The sequence below is a fragment of the Triturus cristatus genome, chromosome 1_2, assembly GCF_964204655.1.
Source record: "Triturus cristatus chromosome 1_2, aTriCri1.1, whole genome shotgun sequence".
Lineage (NCBI taxonomy): Eukaryota > Metazoa > Chordata > Amphibia > Caudata > Salamandridae > Triturus > Triturus cristatus.
In genome coordinates, this window is record NC_140580.1 from 748765013 (window position 1) to 748789595 (window position 24583).

Below are 24583 nucleotides of genomic sequence, written 5' to 3' on the forward strand. Positions count from 1 at the left end.
GGAGTCTGTGTGCCTGTTCTCTGCTCAATTCCAGATTTACTATGCTAACGTTGACAAACGAGGGGGTATGTGCGACTCCCAGTGACTACAAGTAGTGCATTGGTTTCTTGTGCAAATCAGCACCACTTTGTGATAGGAATTTTCTGAAGCGTCACAGCTACCATTTCCAATTCAAGGTCACTGGATGTGGAATTGAGCTTCTCTCCAAGTCCATCTGCCCTTAACTGTCAAGTCTTGCATATGTGCTACTCATGTAGTTTGTGATGCATCTGTAGTACTGGTTATGAGACGTTGTACTGCTCTGCCATAGGATGCGACGTTTCCACCACTGTAGTTTGTGTTTAACTTTTGCTGTCACCAATACTAGATCATCTCAAAATCAGGTCACCTTTGACTGTTACTGAAATTCACTCTGAGTGCACAGTTGAGTAGTCAGGCAAATGGATCAAGCCCACCACATATAAAGCTATGAGATCCAACAGGTTTATTGCTTCAACTTCAGCAACACTCGCATCTCCTCCTTGCTACAAATAAGCACACACCACTGGCAATCAATCAATCAATCAGGATTTATAAAGCGTGAATCACCAGATAGGGTTTCCAGGCGCTTGCAGGTCCCGGAGGCTTATTCGAACAGCCAGGCCTTGAGAGCCATTCAGAATTTCGGCAGTATGGTGATGGTCCGGACACGCGTGGGGAGAATCATCCAGGCCTTTGCTGCGATGTAGGAGAAGGACCGTCCTCCACTTCAGCTTTGGTAGATGCGGGGAGTATAGGCAAGTGAAAAGGGGGGTGGATCAGAGTCTTCTCATAGTTGGTGAAAGTTCAGGCGGTGATTAATGTAGGCGGGTCCTTGGTTGTGTAAAGCCTTGTGTGCATGGGTTAACAGCTTGAATTGGCATCTTTTCTGTACAGAGGGGTAGTGGAGTTGCCCGAGATGGGGTGTGATGTGGGTTCGTCGAGGAAGGCCGAGGAAGAGTTTGGCTGCGGCATTCTGTATGGTCTGAAGTATCCGTAGGAGATGTGCACCGATTCCTACCTAGAGGTCTTGTTGTAGTCCATTCGGCTGGTGATGAGGGCTTGTGTAATGGTGCATCTCGTGTGTAGGGGGTAGGAATGACCTCTTGAAAAGTTTCCATGTTTAACTGCAGGGTGCACACATTGTGATTCACTTTATAGATCCAAAACCAGGCTTAAAATGCCAACCCTTTTGGGATGAGAAAATTACAGATTACACTCCATGCCTCCATTCAGATGGTGGCACTAGTTCTTTCGTCATTTTGTTTACCAGCGATGCAACTTCCCCCAAACAGCTCCCAAACGTGCTTTGTTGGTTTTGTCTGTTCTTGATGGGAGAAAGACAAATTTCCATATAAATGCTATACAGTAATGTTTTTCATTGTGCAGGAGTTTATTGTTTTGAGGTCAAGTCTTCCCATTGTCGAGGGGAAAACCACAATATTTCCTGAAAAGTTCTCTCAATGTCAGTATGAAGATGAGCCGGGTCATTGCTACTTTGCATTGAGGGTCAATGACTCTGGATCTTGTATTGCCACAATATGTCCCTCTGGTTCACTGCTGGAAACCCTGGCATTGTGTTGGTGAAAACTGCAATGACCTTCATAAGATGGCCACTGGGCCGCTGCAGGTAATCTTCGTGTGTTTTTCTAAACAAAGGTTGCCTGCCGAATGTAGTCTTTACGAAGATTGCAACAGTTCTACTGAGGCAAAATTCAAAAGGGATATTATCCCATATCTATCACTTTTCTCCTCCCACTTCGAGTCATTTTGATTTGACACAGGTTCTCGGGTGCAGGATCACAGAAGCAACTTATAACAAGCATTGGTAACCAAGAGGTCTACCAGTGTTTTTTGCAGTAGAGCACAGCTATATTTACTGTTCCAAGATTCAAACATTAAATCAATAATAAAGAGCTTGAAGAAACTTCAGAGCCCTCTGTTGATGCTTACATATTCACGGGAGGCCATCTTTGAATGCTTTTGGAATACTTTCTCATTACTTTACCATTCCTAGATCGTGACGTGTTAGAGAACTGGCAATGCCATCATTCCTTACCAGTTGAAAAGTATAATTTACTGCCTGTTGACCACTTTGTTTCAGTCTCTGTAGCCACCCAAATTTACTTCTGTAATGGGTCCAACAGTGAATGAAAGGTGGCAGATCTCCCATGCCGCCTCTTCGAATGCCAACAAGTAGTATGGAGTAAACCTCTCGCTGGAGTCTGTCTGGTCTCTCAGGAAAGAACTTGTGTGGGAATTCGAAATACAGTGAGAGACAGAAAGAGAGATAGATATGGAGAGAGATAGCAATGCAACACCGGTTCTGTGACTGATGGCTGAATTGCTGGTTCCTGAGCTTTATCAGTGTTAAATGTGTGAGCTTAAGCGTAAACCTCTGCTTTTGCTATGTCTGTTCTGTGTGAGAGAGGAGCAAAGCTTCTACTACGCATGTTTGTATTGCTATTGCTCGTCCCAGTCTGTATAATGGTTCATGATTGAGCAGACAAAGTTGTACTGCAAATGCTTGTAACCTGCCAGCCTGTAGCTAGCATTGCTGTTCTGGTAATTGTCCTGTGCATGGAAGAGACTTGCACTGTAGAAGCTTTTTCACATGGCAAAAAGTCTGGGTTTTGTACCAGTTCTGTGCGAGTGAAGTTTGCACTTAAAGTGCTTGACTTTACCTACTGTATGTTAAAAACGTTATTGCCATACCTACCATTTACCACAGAAGCTTTCACTACAAATTTCCTGTTCTATAAATGCTCTTTTTATAAGGAACGTTTGGGACTAGAGATGCCTGAATTGTACTTGGTCTCTGTCAATGAACCATGATCCTTAATTTGGCAGTGCTGTACTTAGTCTGCTGGCATTATGTATAGTTATCTAGCCCCCCCCCCCCCAGGTTTGTAAGCACTGACAATTCTTGCACTGTACCAGTTCTGTGTATGAAGGAACCTTGCGCTGATGTGACCAGTGCTATTCAGTCTGAGAAATTGTAGCCTTTCCTATTGTATTGGTTCCGGGTGTACATGAAGACTGCACAGCATTCAGCTTTCTGTATCTGTTGTGTATGTGGAAGAAGCTTGCTTTTGTATGCGTACCGTCTCCATGCTATATCATTTATTTGTTTGAAAGAGAAGCTTGCTTCTGTATCATCTTTGTGAGTTAGCCAAGCTTGTACAGGGGAGCCTGCACTGTACCTCTTCTGTTTGGGGGGAAGCTTGCACTGCAGAAACATATATTTTAACTTCTGTGCATGTTAAGGAACAATGCTTTGTAGAGGATTCAACTCTATCTGCTTTTGTATTGGGCTGTATCTATATTTGTATGTGCTGTACCTAGTGCAAGTGAGGGGACATTGAACAGTTGATGCTGCTCTTTACAAACACCTAATAACATAACATCAAGAGAGTATGATAACCAGGTTTTAGCATTTGCCTGTGTGTTGTAGTCATTAAAGCAATGTAGATGGCTTGAAAGGCTCCCTAGGTGAGTGGGAACAGGTACCTCCTAAAATGCCCTAGCTAATGTCTGTGAGCCCTTTCCAGAGTATCTTGTAAGAAAGAAAGTGATAGGGAAGAAGAGAGTTAGCCATGACCTTATGTGCACAGATACTACACCATTCAGCCATTAACACCCCACACGGCTGAAAAGACAGTGGGTCAGATGTACGATGCTTGCATTTTGCGACTTGCAATATCATTGAGGACCCTGGCATGCTTGGTACGGCTACTGGCTTCTTCCATTTAGGCAATTTTTCCGGGTCCCCTCCATTACGGGGCTCTTCAGAGGTAGAAAGTTTTACACCTTTACAAATGGCTGACTAATTCTAAGCAGATTTCCTGGTCCGAGGAGGTCAAGATGGAGATGTCTTGGCGGCTGGAGCATATGGGTGCCTGGAATGGCAGGGCAAGTTTAGCCCCAGTCCTGGAAGTGGTGATCTAGTCACTGGGGATGGGGAGCCCATTGTTGCTCCGTAGAGACGGGGGCAGGTGGTCCCTGGATGAACTCTCCCTCCACATCAATTGCCTGGAATTATTGGTGGGCTCCTTTGCGACCTGTACCTGGTCACCAAGCTAAACAAGTTGCTATATTTTTGAGGTTAGAAAATGTATCAGCGGTCCGATACATCAATCTACTGGGAGGGCTGATATCACGTCTTCTGGTGGAGATGGCTAAAGATTTTTTGCATAATGGCCTCCAGAATCAGATATTGGTAATGGTGGAATACATCTCAGGCAGGTCCAATGTGAGAGCAGATTGGGATTCCTGATTTCTCCGCAATTCCAGCGATTGGAGACTGCATCTCTTGAACCTGCACCTTGGTCCCTGCACAGTCGATCTATTTGCCTCCCAACTCAATGCGCAACTCCTCATCTTCTGCAGTTGGAGGCCGAACCCTCGAGCGCTGAGCTCAGATGCTTTTCTCAAAGACTGGTCGCCGGGTCTGTTGTTTGCTTTCTCACCAATTTGAATGATGCAGAGGGTGCTGTCACAGGTGAGAAGATAAGCTGTGGAATTGATTCTGTGTACACCTTACTGGAAAGCCCAGGAGCGGTTTCCAGTGATGATTGAGTTATCTTGTGCCCTTCACATTCAATTGCAAACCTGCCCGGACCTTCTGAGGGATCCGGCAGGCATTCATCATCCACTTGTGCCTCATGGATGGAGACTTTCATGTGACATTGCCAAATGCCATGAGTTTTACACTGTTCCTCTTATCCCAATCTTGAGCTCCTTAAACACACACACACACAAACGTTATGAATCAGCCTGGTGTCGCTGGGTTTCTTGGTGAAGTAAACTGGATGTGGTTCTTGTCACCCAAGGCTTGGAGTATAGATTGGTAAATAACTTCTGTTCCGCCATTTGTGCAGGTCATCCTCATCTGAATGGTAAATCCACAGTGGAACATCCTCTTGTGTGTAAAGTACTATGGGGAATAGGGATGGTACGTCCCCCCCCCCCCCCCCCCCCCAACCAAAGTATTCTACTTTATGGGATGTAGATGTTGTGTTACGTTCCCTCAGAGCCTGGACAGCTGACGAAGACCTTTCTTGTAAGCAATTGTCAGCAAAATGTACCCAACTTCTGTGTCTAATTTCCTGCAGAAGGGTTTTGGATATTTGAGCCTTGGATTTAGCAGGTAGAGTGCTTACTCCCTCAGGGGTGTCTTTTTCCATTTCTAAATGTACGAAAACTGACTCAAGATGTATTGTTTATCCTGACTTTCCTCATCATTACAAATTATGTGTGATTAAATGTTTTAAATGCTTTGAGTAGCATACTTGTGAATTACGAAGTGATCCTGCTGGACAGCTACTTATTTCATTGCAGAAACCTTTCTGCCCGGTCACTTCCGCAACTTAGGCTAGGTGGGTCACGTGGATTTTGGCTGAAGCTGGCATTGATATGTCCCGATTTGGAGCGCATTCTATGCCTGGAGCTACGGCCTCCAAAGCTTTTTCCACCGGTTCTCGACTTGAGGACATTAAGGCCACATCAGACTGGTCCTCTGACTACACTTTTAAAGTGTTTTACATAAACCAGTAGTGGATGTAGCATTTAATATTGTGGCACAACTTTAGCATAATCCAAAGCCTCCGTTCCAGACATAGAATAAAGACAATTCTAGCTATTGCATTAAGAATTTTCAATTCTATTAAGGACACAGAGGCGAGGATTATCCCTCCCATTGGTTGGCAAATGTCGGACTTATATTATTTTTATTATTGGGATGTCATGTTTTTTCCCCTCCCTTGATGGTAGGTATATGATGAGTAGATACCGTACTACTGCTTTTGTTTTCTTTCCAGGGGCAGATACTAAAGCAACCTGAAGGGGCTTGACTGTTGGCATCAAGTGACGCTGGTTCACAGAGGAGAAAAATAGCCTTTGGCTGTTTGTATGGTTCACACAGTTGGTGTAAGAGTCCTGATTCAACAATGGTTAGAGTTGGAGTTCATTTAAATGACTTTTGAAGGTTATAGACAAAGAAGAACAGGTTACTTACCTTTGGTAACACTTCCTGGTGGATACAGTATCTTCTGGTGGATACAGTATCTTCCTGTGGATTCCTCCTCTTTTGAATTACCCCATGCGCAGCATTCCAAGGAAACTTTTTTCATAGCACTTCGACGAGGATGTCACAATGATACAGCTCCGCTCGTGACTCCGTGTGACATCATCAGAGCCATAAGAAGATCTAGTCAGCATGCAGACATCAGTTCCACCCATTTTTTCCGTGCGTTCGAGGCAAACGGATTAACAGACAACATTGCACAAGTATGCACAGTATACAATATATGCACAAATATACACAGTATACGATTCAAAGAAGAAAATTGGAAATTCTAAAATATAGACATTTCCTAGCGACAAGCATGATATCAATTCAAATGACAATGAATTACAAGAATTTCATGCCCAAAATTCTTTTTGGTATAAGTAGGCAGACAACGGGGCGGCGGTGGGTCAGTGACTAATGCACAGGCAGATACTTTATCCACCAGAAAAAGCGTTACTGAAGTAACTTGTTCTTCTGATGAAAACATCTGCCTGTGGATTCCTCACCTTTTGAATTGAATCCCCAAGCAGCCCCCTTCCGGAGAAGAGTGTGTCAACCTATACCAAAATATCCTGCAGCACAGAACGTGCAAAATGGTCATCCCTCCTCACCTCTGAATTTAAGCAGTAATGCTTCACAAAGGTGTGGAGGGAGGCCCAAGTTGCTGTCTACAACAGGAATGCCTTTAGCCAAAGCCGAAGAAGAATACTTCTCTCTGATGGAATGAGTTCAAATACCTTCAGGATGCTCCTTGGCCAATGCGCAGCAGATTTTGGTGCAGAGGATGATCCACATGGAAAGCCTTGTCCTTCATTTTTCCCACATTTCCAATGAAGAGTTGGTCATCCAGCCTGAAGTCTTAAGACCTGTCCAGGTAGAAGCTGACCACCCTCTTAGAGTCCAGGCGGTGAACTCTCTCCTCCTCCTTAGAAGCGTGAGGGAGAGGACAGAAAGTGGGTAGTGTAATAGATTGCCCCAGGTGGAAAGGAGTGACCACCTTAGGCAGGAAAGCAGCTCTGGTCCTAAAAACTATCTTATCTGCATGAATAGAGGTGCAAGGGGGCTTAGAACTAAGAGTCTGTAGCTAACTAACCCTCCTGGCCGAGGTAATCGCAATCAGAAATATTGTCTTGAAAGACAGGAGCCTCAACGGGCAACTATGTAAAGGCTCAAAGGGGTGCCCATCAGAAAAGTAAGAACTAATTTTAAATTCCACGGAGGCATGATAAATGCAGTGGGAGGAAACAGTTTAGTGAGATCCTTAATAAATCTCATGACTATAGGAGACTTAAACAAAGAGGGTTGGTCTGGTAAGAAAAGAAAGGCCAACAAGGCATACAAGTAGCCTTTAACAGTTTCTACCGCACAACCCTGATGAGCCAAGGAAAGAGCGAAGAACAAGTTACTTACCTTCGGTAACGATGTATCTGTAAGAAACATTAGTTAGATTCCTCACCTTAGAATATCCCCAGGCGTCAGACTGGATCCGGAAGATTTTTCGTCAGCAATACCCCTTGCGCGTCGCTAGGCGTCGTCTGCGGCTCCGCGTCAGTCGTCGGCGTCGTGCGCCGGAATGACGTCGGAGTACTTAGACGCCGCCCTCGCGCGCTGACATCAGTTCTTGTACACAGCCTTCCGCGCCAGGAACGCAGAGCCATGCAAGATACCGACACTGGTGCCAAAAAATACTAGGGCCCTGAAAGGGATATCCTTAACCCTAGATGTCAGTTCGCAGAACGGGGAGGATGGGTGGGTCGGTGAGGAATCTAACTAACTAATGTTTCTTACAGATACATCCTTACCGAAGGTAAGTAACTTGTTCATCTGAAAGAAACACGTTAGTTAGATTCCTCACCTTAGAATAGATACCCAAGCAATACCATCCCCGGTGGTGGGTCTGCGAACCAAGATCACACCAGAAAGTCCTGGAGGACAGAACGGCCAAAGAAGCCATCCCTCCGGACTTGGCTGTCTAGGCAATAATGCCTGGCAAACGTGTGTAGCGAAGCCCACGTAGCCGCCTGACAGATCTCCTGCAAAGGGACTCCCCGTCCCAAAGCAGTAGTAGCCGCTGTAGCCCGAGTGGAATGGGCGCGCAGCCCAACAGGAGGGTCCTTTTTCGCCAAGGAGTAACAGATTTTGATGCACAAAACGACCCACCGGGAGATGGTCCGTTTGTGCACAGCTTTTCCCTTCTAAGCACCCACGTATCCAACGAAAAGTTGGTCGTCCACCCGGAACGGTTTTGTGCGGTCCAAATAAAAAGAGAGCGCCCGCTTTGGGTCCAGACGGTGGAGCCTCTCTTCCTCTTTGGAAGGATGCGGAGGCGGAAAGAAGGTGGGCAAGGTGACAGACTGCCCAAGATGAAAGGGAGTCACCACTTTCGGTAGAAAAGAAGGACGAGGCCGAAGGACAACCTTGTCCGGATGAACAGAGAGAAAAGGAGGCTTGGACGATAGAGCCTGGAGCTCACTCACCCGTCTAGCCGAGGTGATGGCTACCAGGAAAGCAGTCTTAAGCGTCAGAAGACGAAGAGGACAATTGTGAAGAGGCTCAAAGGGAGCGCACATCAGAAATGTGAGAACAAGATTCAAGTCCCACTGAGGCATTACGAAAGGAACAGGAGGGAACGTATGAGTAATGCCTTTAAGAAAGCGTTGAACCACAGGGGACTTGAAAAGAGAAGGCTGATCAGGAAGCCGTAAGAAGGCAGAGAGGGCAGCAAGATAACCTTTCAATGTGCCCAGGGCAGAGCCCTGCCGGGCCAAAGAAATAAGAAAGAGGTGAACCTCAGAAAGAGGGGCGGAAAGGGGATCCACAGCCTTTGCTGTGCACCATGCCACAAATTTGTTCCACCGGCAGGCGTATACCGTCTTTGTGGAGGGCGCCTGGCTGCCAGAATGATATCACAGACTTCAGGAGGCAAGTCAAATGGCATCAACTGCCGCCGCTCAATCTCCACGCATGGAGGTGGAGGCTGGACAGGTTCGGGTGGAGGACCGACCCCTGCTGCTGCGACAGAAGATCCTCCCGAAGGGGCAGACGTATCGGAGGATCGGTCAACATACTGAGTAGCTCGGGATACCAGTACTTTCGTGCCCAATCCGGGGCCACCAAGATGACTTGGGCCCGGTCGCGCCTGATCTTCAGCACTCTGGGCAGAAGTGGTATAGGCGGAAAGGCGTACAACAGACCGCAACTCCACTCGTGACGAAAAGCGTCGCCGAGCGAGTGCCGCCTTGGAAATTCCAACGCGCAGAACTGCTGACATTGCGCGTTCTCTTCGGTGGCGAATAGATCTAACCAAGGCTCTCCCCACTGCTGAAAGAGACCTTGCGCCACTTCGGAGTTCAGACGCCATTCGTGATCCATCATGCACCGGCGGCTGAGTTCGTCTGCTCTGGCGTTCAGAGAGCCCGCCAGATGTTGAACCACTAGGGTAACGCCCTGGTGTTCCAGTCATGTCCAGAGGCGCAGAGCCTCCTGACAAAGGGTCCACGACCCCACCCCGCCCTGTTTGTTGCAATACCACATGGCGGTGGTGTTGTCCGTGAACACCTGCACAACACTTCCCCTGACAGAGGGAAGGAAGGCTTTCAGTGCAAGTCGGATCGCTCTCAACTCCAACAGGTTGATGTGGAGACGAGACTCCGCCGGAGACCAGAGGCCTCTGATCTCCGCCTCTCCCATATGGCCACCCCACCCCAGGAGGGACGCATCCGTCACTACGACATGCTCCGGTTGGGGAAGGGAGAGGCTCCTGCCCGTGACCCAATCGCGGTCCGTGAGCCACCACTGCAACTGCTTCGCAGTGCCCTCCGAGATCAAGACATGGTCGGACAGGTTGCCGTGATGCTGGGCCCACTGAAACTTCAGATCCCACTGCAGAGCCCGCATGCGCCGCCTGGCGTGATGCACGAGTAGGATGCAGGAGGCCATCAGCTCCAGAAGCCGCAACACTAGCCTGACCGAAACCCAGGATAGAGGCCGAAAGATGGGAATCAGGGCCTGAATATCCCGGACCCGCTGTTCCGGTTGATAGACCCGGAACTGCGCCGAATCGAGAACCGCTCCGATGAAGAGGAGCTTCTGAGAGGGGCTCAGGTGTGACTTCGGCACGTTGATGGAAAACCCCAGCAAATGCAGGAGATCCGCCGTAGTCTGGAGGTGGGAGACGACTGCCTGGGGCGAGCCCGCCTTCAACAACCAGTCGTCGAGATAGGGGAAGACTGGAACCCCTGATCTGCGAAGATGAGCTGCGACCACCGCCATCACTTTCGTGAACACCCGAGGGGCACTGGTGAGGCCGAAGGGGAGCACGGTGAACTGAAAATGCTCCTGGCCCACCGTGAACCGCAGGTAACGCCGGTGGGCCGGCAGGACGGGGATGTGGAAATATGTGTCCTGCAAGTCCAACGCTACCATCCAGTCTCCAGGGTCGAGGGCAGCTAGAACCTGAGCCAACGTCAACATTTTGAACCGTTCCTTTCGGAGGAAGGCATTGATGTCCCGGAGGTCCAAGATAGGGCGTAGGCCCCCTTTGCCCTTCTTGGGAACCAGAAAGTAGTGGGAATAACAACCACGACCTACTTCTGGGCTCGGAACGCGCTCGACGACCTCTTTGACCAAGATTCAAATGATCCTCCGAGATACGGTGGTGCTGCGGTGGCATGGCTGGAGGGGTAGTCTCGAAGGGGAGGGAGTAGCCCATTCGGACGATTTGCAGCACCCACCTGTCCGAAGTGATGGTACGCCAGTGGAGCAGGTGATGGCGAACTCTGCCGCCCACTGGCGAGGAATGGGCCGGAAAGCTCGGACTAGGAACGCTTGGAGGCGGATGCTGCCGGGGTGGATGTGGGCTGACCGCGTTGTCCTCCAGAACCGCCTCGGCGGAAACCACGTCCGCGACCGCGCGCAGGTTGGTTCTGCGGCTGGTGGCTAGGCGTACGTGAGGAGGCACCCTTCCTTGGCCACGAAAGGGGCGAAAGGCGGAAGTTTGCGACCGCAGGGCAGAGAGGCCCAAGGACTTGGCCGTAGCCCGGGAGTCCTTAAAGCGATTCAGCGCACTGTCCGCTTTCTCACCAAAAAGGCGAGTGCCATCAAAGGGCATGTCCATGAGAGTGCTCTGGACATCCCCCGAAAAGGACGTGGACCGCAGCCAGGCGTGACGTCTAAGCGCCACCGTGGTAGAAATCGACCTACCCAGCGAGTCCGTAGTGTCAAGCCCACATCGGATTGCATGTCGTGCTGCATCCCTCCCATCGGCCAGAGCCTGGGTAAGTCATGTCTGGGCCTCCTCCGGGCACAGGGGCAGCACGTCCTCCACCGTATCCCACAGAGAGTGGGAATAACGGTCCAAAAGACAGGCGGTGTTCAAGGACCGCAGACCCAAACTAAGGGAGGAGAACAGCTTTTTGCCAAACTGTTCCAGTCTCTTGGAATCCCGATCCGGCGGAGCGGTCGGGAAGGAGGATTGGGAGGTAGAAGCCTGGATAACCAGGCTCTCTGGGGTGGGGTGTTGGGACAGAAAACTGGGGTCGCCCGGAGCAGGGCGGTGGCGCCTGGCGACGTTCCTGTCCACAAGAGGGACTGTGGAGGGCTTGGACCAGGTGCCCTGCAGAACGTCAATGAGGGCCTCATTGAATTGCAGCAGAGGCTCAGTGGAGCTTGCTGCAGACTGAAGCACCTCAGTGAGGACGTAAGTCCTCACAGCCACGGCAGGCAGCTCGACCCCAAGGGCTGCGGCCGCCTTGTGCAGCACCACAGAGAAAGCAGCACCCTCCTCCGAAGCCACAGTCGGAGGAGAGATGAATCCAGTGTCTGGTGAGGTATCCAGACCACTGGCCTCCCCCAGTTCATCTGCCCAGTCCTGTGACAGCGGAGCCTGAACGGCCATAGGATCCTCGGACCCCTCCCAGACGTCCCTGTCATCCGATTCCTGGTAAACAGGAGGAAGGATCGGAGCCGGACGATAGACATAATGTGTCTCTAACGGCGCCGTACGCGGCGTCCATCGACGCCGTAACGGCGTCGGGTCCGGAGCGGGGCTGAACTGGGGCTAGACGCGAGCGGAGCCGGCGTCGGAGGTGGTACCGGTGTCGACGCCGGCGGAGGAGGCGTGACTAGGTCGACCGGCGTTGGCGGGGACTCGGGGACGAGTCCCTCGGGAACCTGCGGCGTCCGGGTCGGAGCCGGCAACTGCGCCGGGGCCGGAGCCGCCGGCATGCAAGGTTGCCCAGTCGGGTCCGCGGGGCCCGAAGGCGCGCCAGCGGGCGTCGACGGCGGAGCCAGGCTCCTTATGGCCGAGAGGAAGGCACTGACTTCCGCCGGCGTCGCGTCAGTCCCAGGGACCGGCGGGTATGGGGACTTGCGCGGCGCCTGCGGCTCCGCTGGAGCCGCAGGGGTGGAACCACCCTGACCCTCGGCCGAGTCGCGCGACCGGCGAGGGGAGTCAGAAGAGCAGTGTCGCCTCTTGGACTTCTTTGAGTGCTTCGACTTACCCGAACACTTGGAGCCAGACGAGCGATGATGAAGTCGGCTGCGGCTCCGCGACCGATCCTTGGACCTCCTCCTGGACCGGGATCGAGAGGGGCGCGGAGCCGAGTGGCGAAGCTCAAGGAGCTTACGGGACCGCTCTCGTCTAGCCTTCGAGGTCAGGGCCTTGCAGTCCGAGCACGACTCCGCATCGTGGTCGAGGCCCAAACAGTAAAGGCACCGGCGGTGATGATCCGTAACCGACATCAAGCGGTTGCAGTCAGCACAGGCTTTGAAACCAGGCATCCTACCGGCACCGGAGTCGAGACAAGATCAAAAAGGATAAAAAAAAACGTAGTCAAAAAAGACTAAAAGGGGCGTCTAAGTACTCCGACGACGTCATTCCGGCGCACGACGCCGACGACGGACGAGGAGCCGCAGACGACGCCTAGCGACGCGCAAGGGGTATTGCTGACGAAAAATCTTCCGGATCCAGTCTGACGCCTGGGGATATTCTAAGGTGAGGAATCTAACTAACGTGTTTCTTTCAGATACTCAGAATATCAGACAAATGGGCCTGTAAAGGATCATTTGATCTCTCTCTGCAGCATTTAACAAACTTGGCACACCTACCTGAATAGACAGATTTGGTGGAGTATCATCCACCACATCTGGTGGGAGTGTTAGACTTGGCATCTTTTGGCTTATTTCCCCTGTCTTTTTGCTTTCTGACCTTCTGGTTTTGACTCCGTTTTGGCTGGTTTTGTGTCACTGTGTACTTTCTCACTGCTGTCAAGTGTTAAAATGCCAGTGCTCCTGTTGTAAATTATTACGGCTTTGTGTTTCCATGATTGGCATATTTGAATTACTAGTCAGTCCCTAGTAAAGTGCATTGAGTGTACCAGGGACTGTAAATCAAATGCTACTAGTGGGCCTGCAGCACTGATTGTGTCACTCACATGAGTACTGCCATATCGACTTGGCAAGTGCACCCTTGCCAGGCCCTACCATTCCCTTTTCTTACATGTCAGTCACCCCTAAAGTAGGCCCAAGGTACCCCTGTGGGCAGGGTGCAGTGTATGTGAAAGGTAGGACATGCCCTGGTGGGTGTGGCATGTCCTGATAGTGAAATATTGGCAATTCCGTTTTCACTATTGCAAGACTACCTGTTCCCATCGGATAGAATGGGGAGTTTGCTTATAACATCTTATAAACATAACTACCCCTGGGAACAAGGTAGGAAAATAAAGTTTAGTTTGCCTGAACTCAGAATGTTAAAATTAATCTTTTAGTGATGGTGATTTTTACATTCTGGGTTTGAAAATGCCACTTTTAGACAGTAAGTATTTTCTTGCTTAGCCATCCAGTGTGCCTCTGCTGGGATGTGTATTGACTGTCTGGCTTTGGGGCGATGGGGGCTGGGGAGAAGCAGTGGCTTTAGAGAGTCTGGATGGGTCAGGGCTGGACTGAATAGACCTGGGCTGCATTTCGAGTAGGGGGGAGGAGATTTCCTTTCACATGAATGGGCCTGATCTGCCTCTGACAATGCTGTCTCCACCTCCTGCCAGGAAGCTGCACCAGAGAGGACAGAACTGGTTCTGGCTGGGCAAAGACACTCTCTGCATCCAGAGAACAAAGGACTGTGTGGTATAAATATTGGGGCACAGACCCCAGGACTTTAGAACTCTTTAGGACCAAGAAGACTGCCAAGAAGAAGAGCTAGTGAAGCTGTGAGGAGGAACTACCACGTTGCCGAGAGCGTTGCTGTGTTGGCCTGCAGTGGCTGCTTCTGTCTTGGGCAGTGAAAGGACTGGACTGAACTTTCTGCAACTTCTTTGAGTATCTCCAAGGGCCTGAACTAGAGCTTGTCTCCTGATCTGAAGTCTCAGGGACTGCAAAGACTTCACCAACCTCTGGGCAACGCTTCTGGAACCCCTGTTTTAGCTGCCACAGAGAAGGGAAACGCAACCGACTTGGTCACTGACTCCATCGCTGGCTCTGTGTCCCAACGACACCGCAGACCGCATCTTGCATCGCAACCCTGGTCTCACCAACGACCGACGCCACCAAGCTGCTGCTTGCCCTGTGACCTGTGGGCACCGCCCTGCTTCACTTCATTTCACCATCCTGGTCTCACCGACGCCGTCGCTGCTGCGGACTTCAACACCCGTGATCGCATCGTGGTTGGGGGCACCGCTCGCAAGTTTCACAACGCACTGCCTCGTCCTATGCAGCCGTCTCGGCCGACCGACGCCAACTCCCGCTAACCGGCTCTGTTGCCTGCACCGCAAACTGCCAGCATCGCATCGAGCACCGTCTTGCCCTGCACCGTAAGCCTTGGTCTCACCGACGCCGTGTGGATGGTCATCACCGAGCCGCTGCCTGCACCGCATCAAGAGGACACCGCACCCTGCACTGCTTCCATTTTGCAACACAACCGCAACGGTTGCCATGACCGGCTTGCACCACCGTGCCAGCCACAACGAGAAAGGTACTGTTACCGAGTCTGTCCACACATTCATGGCCTGTACTGAAGCGGTCGGCTGGAACGGTTAGACTCTGTCCGGGGCTACCGCGATGCTGAAAAACAGAGCTACGGACTCATGCGAACTGGTTTTTCAAGTATTCTTGCAAAGTATACCTTTTTAAGTACTGTATTGCGGATTTTTATCATTTTGGTCTCGTTTAAAGTATACAAAATATTGGATATTTTTCTAAAACTGGTGTGGTGTCCTTTTGTAGTGTTTGCACTATTACTGTTGGTTATGTGCAAATGCTTACACATTGCCTCAACAATAAGCCTGACTGCTCGTGCCAAGCTACCAAGGGGGTTATTTTAGGAGTGTAACCCCCTTACCCTGACTAGGACGAAGGGTCACTACTTGGGCAGAGGTGCAAACCCTTGCCAACTAGAGACCCCATTTCTAACAGGGAGAGATAAAGAACTCAGATGGCCATAGTCAAACTCCAGGCATGAAGGTGCAGACTCTGAGGTGAGGGTGTAGAACCTGCCCCTACGATTGCGAGAGGCAGTCTGCCCAGAGAAGGAGACGGAGCGGAGGGTGCTATGAGAGGTGAAGGAGGTCTGTGTACCACAGCCTACTTGGCTAATCTGGGGTGATCAGTAGGACTTGGGCCTGGCTTTGGCAAATTTTCCTCAGAATCAGAGGAATCGAGGGTATGGGAGGGAACGCATAAAGAAGCTGTGAGCCCCAATCTAACTGAAAGGAGTCTCCCAACGCTCCACACATCGGATACTGGAGACTGAAGAATGACGGGCAGTGCGCGTTCTCGTTAGTGGCAAACAGGTCCAACCGAGGATATCCCCACATCCCGAAAATGTGATGGTCCACCTCCGGATGAAGATACCAGTCGTGATCGGCCGAGTACTGCTGACTGAGACTGTTCACACTCACATTCAGCACTCTGGCCAGATGATTCGCAATCCCGCTAATCTGATGGTCCTGAGCCCAGGACCAGAGCCGCAGAGCCTCTCTGCTGAGATGATACGACCCTACTCCTCCCTGTTTATGTACCACATCGTGGTAGTGTTGTCCAGCAGGATCTGAACGCAAAGTGAGGGAAGAAATGCCTTGAGAGACAAACGTATCGCCCGCAATTCTAGAAGATTAATGTGAAACAATCTTTCCTCTGGAGACCAAAGGCCCTTGATCTCCAGATCCCCAGATGAGCTCCCGACCCCAGAGTGGAGGCATCAGTTATCACTGTGGCCACCGGAGAAGGAGGTTGAAACTGCTTCCCTTGAGACAGGTTGCCTGGAACACTCCACCATAACAGCTCCCCTGCAGGTTCTCTGGAGATTCTGGCCACTTCCCTGAGATCCCCGTTGTGTTGAAATCACTGCCTGCGGAGGCACCACTGGAGTGCCCTTATGTGTCAGTAGTCATGGTTGACCAACAGTATGCAGGAAGTGAACAGACCGAGCAGGCACAGAACCTTCAGGACTGGAACAGCTGCTCCATCTTGAAACATTGGAATCATAGCTTTGATATCTAGAATCCTCTGAGGAGGCTGGAAAACATGACTCACAGTAGTGTCCAGTACTGCCCCTATGAACAGATTGCGCTGAGAGGGCACCAGGTGAGATTTGGGTACATTTATCGAGAAACCAGAGTCGAACAGCAGCTGTGTTAGTTGCAGATGATGAAGCACCATCTCTGGTGACTTTGCCTTGAGCAGCCAGTCGTCCAGATAGGGGAAAACAAGAATCCCCGACCTTCTGAGTTGTGCTTCTACCACCGCCATCACCTTTGTGGAAACCCAAGGTGTGGATGTAAGACCGAACAGGAGGACCAAAAACTGGTAGTATTGAGACTCCCACCATAAAAGGGAGATTCTTCTGATGCGACTCAAGGATGGGAATGTGAAAATACGCATCCTGTAAATCGATCAACACTATCCAGTCTTCCTACTGCAGCGCCAGAAGAACTTGAGCTCGGGTCAACATCTTTAACTTCTCCGGTTTGAGGTAAAAATTCAAGATCCTGAGGTCTAGGATCGGTCTCAATAGCCCGTCATTTTTGGGGGGATCATGAAATACCGGGAGTAGCATTTCTGACCACTTTCCTGCTCCGGATTAACCTCGATCGCATCTTTCTGTAGCAAGGATAGGACCTCTATTTGCAGGAGCAACAGATGGTCCTCTGAACTCCACTTTTGTAGAAAGTGGGACACCCGACCTCCCATGGGTCCAACATGCTCTGGCGCCAGTCGGGGGGGGAACAGGAGAGGAGGAGGAGGAGGAGACTTGTTAGCGAGCAGATCCTTGCAGACGACCTCTTCCCTTCCCTCTGTATGTTCTATACAGTGGGTTCTGTTGTTGCTGCAGCTGCTGTCGGGGCTGAAAAGGAGCAGCCTTCTCAAAGCCCCGAAATCTTCGATATCCAAAACCTCAAGGCTGAGATTGCAAACCTAAAGATCTAGTGGTAGCTCTACTATCTTTAAAACGTTGTAGTGCTTGGTCCCAAAGAGTCTAGAGCCAAAGGGAAGATCCAACAGTGCGGACTGAACATCTGGAGAGACACCCGATCCTCTCAACCAGGCGTGCCTCCTAGTTGCCAGCGATGAGCCCATCACCCTAGCAATAGAATCAGCCGTGTCAAGTTCAGACTTAATAACCTGACTTGAGCTTGAGTGTCCAACAAGTGGCCCTGGACATCCTCTGGCAGTTTAGTAATCACATCCTTAGCGGAGTCCATCAACGATGGATGTAGCGTCCCAACAGGCATGCAGCATTAGTCGACTTCAAAGCCATCTCGGGTGAAGGGTGTGTTGATAAAAACGCTGGACCCCAGGCTCAACTTTGTACCACCTTGCCACTGTTATGGATACAGGTGAGGCAGACACAGGCTTTTGCCAAACTTCTATGATGGTTTCCGTCAAAGCTTCATTGAACGGAAGCAAAGGTTCTATGACTGATGAAGGGGAGTGAAGAACCTCCATCAGAATGTTTGATTAGACCTATGCAGTCAGCAACTGTAAATCCAGAAGGTCAGCAGCCTTCCTTGTAACAGAATGGTCGGAAGAAACCTCCTGAGAAGGAAGCGCTGTGGGAGAAGAGAGTTCCCACTCTGGTGATGTATCCAGCCACTAGCTTCCTTAAGCCCTTCAAAATCATGCATGGGAATCAGTATCCCCTTCTCCGCTTGTTCCTGTTGCTCCTGGAATTCCTCCTCCCTTCTTGATCGTATCTTCGGTATCGGCATCTTTGGAGCCAGCGTCAGTGGAGGCCCTTCAGGGATGGCTGGAAGCGCCGCACAAAGTCGAGATGGCACCGGACTGGAGCCCGAAAGCAAAAGAGAATAGTCCATCTTTCCCTCCTGGAACCGGATCGATGACATGAATCTCGGCGTCGGAAAAGGCCAAGTCAGAGTCATTGGCATGAAAGGCATAAAGGGTGCCTGGGCATAATGATGGGGTATACCTATGTGGAAGTAAAGCAGTCCCACAGTGTCACCAGGTGCACCAGATTTGTTAACCCTCCTGGTAAACATGCCATACATTGCATTAAAAAAAATGCAGATCCGCACCTGGAGCCGAAAAAGGTGGGTCCAGATGCGCCTGATCTGGAACTGCCCGAGGTCGCAAGGCTGGTTCTGGCTGCGGCGTCTGAGACGCCGGGGACGGACTGACCAGAGGAAAAGGAGTCGTCTCCCTGGGTGCCAGAACGCCCCTCGGAGTCAGAGAATGCACCGGAGTCACCTGAGGAGATGTCATTCTTCCTGTGACGCCGTAGGGCTGGGGACCCTGACTACGGCGACTTGTCTTTAGAAGAGCGACGCTTGGAACTATTATGCCGCTCCTTCTTAAGTTTCCTCGACGACTTCGAGGTGTGTGGAGTCGGCGACCTCAACCACGACTTTATCCTCTTCCGACCCCTCTTCTGCTTCTTCGCCCGAGCCATGAACAGTTTCTCTTTCCTCTCCTTGAGGGCCTTTGGGTTCAAACCGCGACACGAAGAGCATCCCTCGGCTTCTTGGTCAGACGACGGGCACCAAAGGCAATCATCGTGGGATCCGTGATGGACATATGTCCCCCATATTGCCTACAAGGTTTGAACCCTGACTTTTTCTGAGCAGCCGTTGCACTGCTACAATTACAGACAGACTGTAACAGTGTAACCCACAAAGAAATGGAGAGTCCTAGAAAAAATGTTACGCGTCGACAGTGCGGTCTTCTCATGGCTCAGATGACGTCACGTTGAGTCGCGAGCGGAGCTGTACCATTGTGACGTCCTTGTCAACGTGGGAGAGCTATGAAAAAAGTTTGTGGAATGCTGCGCAAGGGGTAATTCAAAAGGCAAGGTATCCAGAGGCAGATGTATCCATCAGAAAGAGGAGGAACTATGGTGGCATTCACATATATATGTTTACATGACCCCAGTGATTGTTAGAGAGGGGGGGGGGGGGGGGGCGTCATGGGAAGTGTAGTTTTCAGTTTAATAATGTTTCATTGTCTGCTGTATTTTCTAAAATTAAAGAAAGAGAATCCTAATCCTTGTCTCTGTGTCCTTAATAGAATTGAAAATTCTTGACGCGATTACTAGTAAGTTTGTGTGCGCTTCACAACTGACACTCATCCAAAGCACCTCTATTTCAGCATGATGCATATTATTTATAGTAATAAAAACCTGTAGTAAGAGAGCTGAAGTGATCTTGAATTCCACACCATCCAACACTGATGTGAACTATTTCTTGAAAGGATGCCCACATGTGTAGAGGCAAAATGCTGTCACTCACAGTGAAAGCATCCAGGGGCTGAAGTGGGCTGACCAACTGACCCATGCTGGATGCTAATGTGAACGATAGTTGCACAAGCCAATGATTAAAGATAGCTTGAAGTACCTTTATGTATATATGTTTTTTTATTTTTAAAACAGGAGTCTGGTTCGACAAATGAACCTGCCACTAGGCCAGACCTAAAATATTTCCTTGTTTTCTTGTAGGATAGAATTGTCAGTTGGTACAGTCGATATTACTGGTTCATTTCTGAAGTGTACAGATGTATAGTATTCACACTCCACCGTATAAAACATCCAGATCCGATGTCCGAAAAAAATAATTTAAGTTGGAATCTGTCTAGCTGCATTGTTGGCTTCAAATAACGTGATCAAAGTCATTCTTATCAGAACTGAAGGTGAAAACAAATACTTTGAGAAAATAAGTTAAAATATTCTGGAAAAACCGCGGGAGAGTGTAGCAGAATGTAAAACTGCAACTGATCCATGCAGCACAACAGGTGAAAGCCAAACAAATATGAAAGTGAAAATGCTTTTCAGATTCACCTAATAACGAAAAAAAGGTCTCACCTCCCACATGTATACATTGCTCTTTACTTGAGATCTTTTTTTCTTCTCTCCAACAAATGGTCCAAACTTTCGCCCCTTTAATATTCGCTTTGTGGTCCAAACACCTGAAAAACAAATCACACTATTATAAAAGTAAGTTTTCTTTAATTTCGCATATAGAGCCTAAAAAACAGGACACACGATTTTTTTAAATGATAATTGTTACAAAGCTTGTATCTTACAGCAAAAGGATGCTAAAACTATTTTTACAGAGATTTAACATATAGAAATAACCGATACAACGAGTTGAAATGAAACCAACTATTTTCATAATTGAATCAAGAGGAAACGATTATACACGAGTATTGGACTTTATTAAGGAGGAAAGGCCGGTGTAAATCATGTATTGAGGAGGGTTGAAGGAGACAGTGACATGCGAACAAGCCCGTGCGGTTTAGAAGTGAAACTGATTCTCATGTAAAGCGCTCCAATGCCTTTGGGTCGAGTTTGCGCTATATAAAAACCTTCGAAAAATGCATTAAAAAAAAAGGGGGAGCTCAATTAGAACTGCCTCCTTTTTACTCGCCATGAAGTTAATGCTAAACTCTTATACAACACACCCAATTTTATTGACAATTTCAAGAAAGAGTCCTTCCACAGCAAACTAAATACAATTCAGATTATAACTGTTCATTGTCTTGAGAGCAGAAACCTTAGTGGTGACACGTGCTTTTATTTTACAGACTTCCCCCTTGTACTGCTGCAGCGGTGCACAAAATTTGCGTCATTTGCACTTGCTTATTTAGGTGATGTTTCAGGGAAATTACGGAAAATGGAAACATGATTGCCAATGCCAAACAGGCTTTAGGTGCTAAATCTTGGCACAAATGCGTACTGTAGTTCGTTTTGGGCGGGAAGCCTAATTTCAGGATGAAACAAATATTGCTCAAAAACCTCAAGCACCACAAACTGCGAATTCTGGTTGTCACATTCTGGTTGGTCACGCTGTTCCTTTGCGCTAAAATGTTTCCACGAGTGGCAAACATCTACGCAACTGTGCACAATATCGTAATTTCAATAATTTCATAGAACAACGGTAATGCAAAATTACCAAAATAACGCAGGATAACTGGTGTAAAGGGCCAATTACATAGCAGCAGTGGGAGATTTTCAGCAACTGGCACACAGAAGGAGTAGTTTCTTACCTGTAACTCCAGTTCTGTAGTAGGGGTATCTCTGTTATAGTCATAATCTATGAATAGTCCCGCCCATGTGCGGGGACCCCGGAGCAATCAAAATATCTCTTAAGCTGTCCTGCATTTGTAAACCTGCAAAGACACTTAAGAGACAGACAAAATAATACAGCCTAATAACAATATGGCTGCACTGGCCAGCACTTCCTCTGAAGTGAACACAAAAAGCCAAAATAAAGTTTAAATGTCATTTTTATTCACATCTGACATGTTCCTTTATTATATCACACTCCCTTCACCAAAATCCCTTTAAACAATAGAGAGGAAGGGGTGGACAGACAAGCCCTATATGCTGTCATTATGTGTCTGCTAAAGGGATACCGTGCCTTTAAGGAACTCTCCAGAGACCCCCGGTATCCCAGGATGCACAGCCAAAGCAAGTTACTTTCCGTTCTTTTTGAAGGTGTATAACAGGCCTGATACTGCCAGTTTACTCCACCGGGGAGGAGGGAGGGTCGCTTATGACTATAACAGAGATACCCCTACTACAGAACTGGAGTTCCAGGTAAGAAACTACTCCTTCTGTAGTAGGGGATCTGTGTATAGTCATAATCTATGAGCCTCCCCCAAGCCTCAGAAGAGTTTGGTGGCACCGACGGAGAGTGCGGGGCCTCGGATACCTGAGCATGGTCCAGGTGAGGTGAGGTCCAGTCCCCTGTCTGTTTGGATTTCCTCCAGAACCAAACAAGATAAGGAGGATTAATATACAACTGTGGCTACAGGTTGTATTGTTCTTAATAAATTCACTTTATTTTTGATTATCACACGAACTGCGTTCAGGGATAATATATTTAATTTCCACAACATTTTCGTGACAGTAGCAGCAATTTAAGAGCAGTGGCCCTGATGAATGCCGAGGGATTGTTAGCCCGATAGGCAGAAACATGTTGGCCCGATTTACGACAGTTATTTGTTTCACACTGTCGCTTGCGCTGTTCTAATTTTTTAATTAGAGGATGTGTCTTGTTCTTTATTAAAATTAGTTGGTATAGACACCACCTTATTTTAATATCACTACACTTTTTGTTTATGTTGCACTGTGTTTTTCATTACCATGAACCATCCGCAAGAAATTGGTGGTTAATAGACCAGCTGTGGATTTGATCCAGTGTTAAAAGCTTTACTGCCAGGCGTACGGTCCTGATGATCAAAGGGCCTGCCTATGTGCAGTCTGGACGACCACATGATAGGATTGATCACTTGGTCGGTTTGATGGTTATCCTAACTTGGATCATGTTGACCAGTTGCTCTTTTGAACCAGCAATCACTTCTGCTTTCTTGCACACATGCGTTTTCTTTTTGCTTTTTATAGTGGTCAGTGACTAATGCACTCGGTGACATACTGTATAGACCTGTTACTGTGGTCAGGCAAACTGACTTATAGACCTCTCTGGTTTTTCATATAGTTATGTCTGGGAAAGTAAACCATGAGTAGGTCTTTAAATATTTGTTCCCTCTGACCCTCCTTTCTTTGTGTTATGTGTATCTCTGTTATAGTCATAATCTATGAATAGTCCCGCCCATGTGCGGGGACCCCGGAGCAATCAAAATATCTCTTAAGCTGTCCTGCATTTGCAAACCTGCAAAGACACTTAAGAGACAGACAAAATAATACAGCCTAATAACAATATGGCTGCACTGGCCAGCACTTCCTCTGAAGTGAACACAAAAAGCCAAAATAAAGTTTAAATGTCATTTTATTCACATCTGACATGTTCCTTTATTATATCACACTCCCTTCACCAAAATCCCTTTAAACAATAGAGAGGAAGGGGTGGACAGACAAGCCCTATAAGCTGTCATTATGTGTCTGCTAAAGGGATACCGTGCCTTTAAGGAACTCTCCAGAGACCCCTGGTATCCCAGGATGCACAGCCAAGGCAAGTTACTTTCAGTTCTTGTTGAAGGTGTATAACAACAGGCCTGATACTGCCAGTTTACTCCACCGGGGAGGAGGGAGGGTCGCTTATGACTATAACAGAGATACCCCTACTACAGAACTGGAGTTCCAGGTAAGAAACTACTCCTTCTGTAGAAGGGGATCTCTGTGTATAGTCATAATCTATGAATAGAATGGCAAGCCCATCCCAACCCACAAACAGCGGTGGAGTAAAAACCAAACACCAACAAATTACTGTGCAAACAAATTCCTCAGCGAAGCCTGTCCAACCTGCGCATCTGCCCTAGCATCAGAATCCAGGCAGTAATGCTTTGTAAACGTATGGACCGACTTCCAGGTGGCGGCCTTACAAATGTCAGCAATTGGAACATTCCTAAGCAAAGCTGTAGTCGCTGCTTTGCCCCTAGTCGAATGCGCTGTAGGCTTACCCCCTAACGTCTTATTAGCTTTCTGATAACAAAGCTGAATACAGGACACAATCCATCTGGAGATGGACTGTTTTGAGGTAGCTAGACCAGTTCTTACTGAACCATAATTTACAAACAGTTGATCCGACCTGCGGATGTCTTTTGTCTTATCTAGATAGAATTTCAACACCCTACGCACATCTAGTGAATGCAGAGACCTCTCCGCCGGAGAGGAGGGATGCTGAAAAAATGTAGGCAAAGTTATCATTTGATTTACATGGAAATCAGATATCACTTTAGGTAAAAATTTAGGATGAGTACGCATTACTACTTTAGAAGCATGGAATACAGTATACGGCTCTTGACAACACAGAGCCTGAATCTCACTTACCCTCCTGGCCGATGTAATGGCCACAAGGAAGGCAGCCTTCCAGGACAAATGCTGCAAATAAGCCTTATGAATAGGCTCAAAAGGCTCCCTCATTAATCTGGACAACACCACGTTCAATTCCCATGGTGGAGAAGGTCGTCTAACAGGGGGAAACACCTTACGCAAACCCTCCAAAAAATCTTTAATCACAGGGATTCGAAAAAATGAGGTTTGGGAAGGGCCCTTTCTATACGCAGTCAAAGCTGCGAGATGAACTTTAATAG

At 48.6% G+C, this 24583-nt stretch overlaps 1 protein-coding gene across 8 annotated transcripts in view; it reads right to left on the minus strand.

Moving 5' to 3' along the window:
- The window catches only part of PRDM2 (PR/SET domain 2), a 348925-nt gene that overhangs the window by 181837 nt on the left and 142505 nt on the right, over window positions 1–24583 (minus strand). For all 8 annotated transcript variants that reach the window (XM_085608682.1, XM_085608684.1, XM_085608678.1 and 5 more), the window contains one exon: window positions 20391–20494. In XM_085608682.1, coding sequence (XP_085464808.1) covers window positions 20391–20494 — 104 coding nt within the window. The remainder of the gene's footprint in view (window positions 1–20390; window positions 20495–24583) is intronic.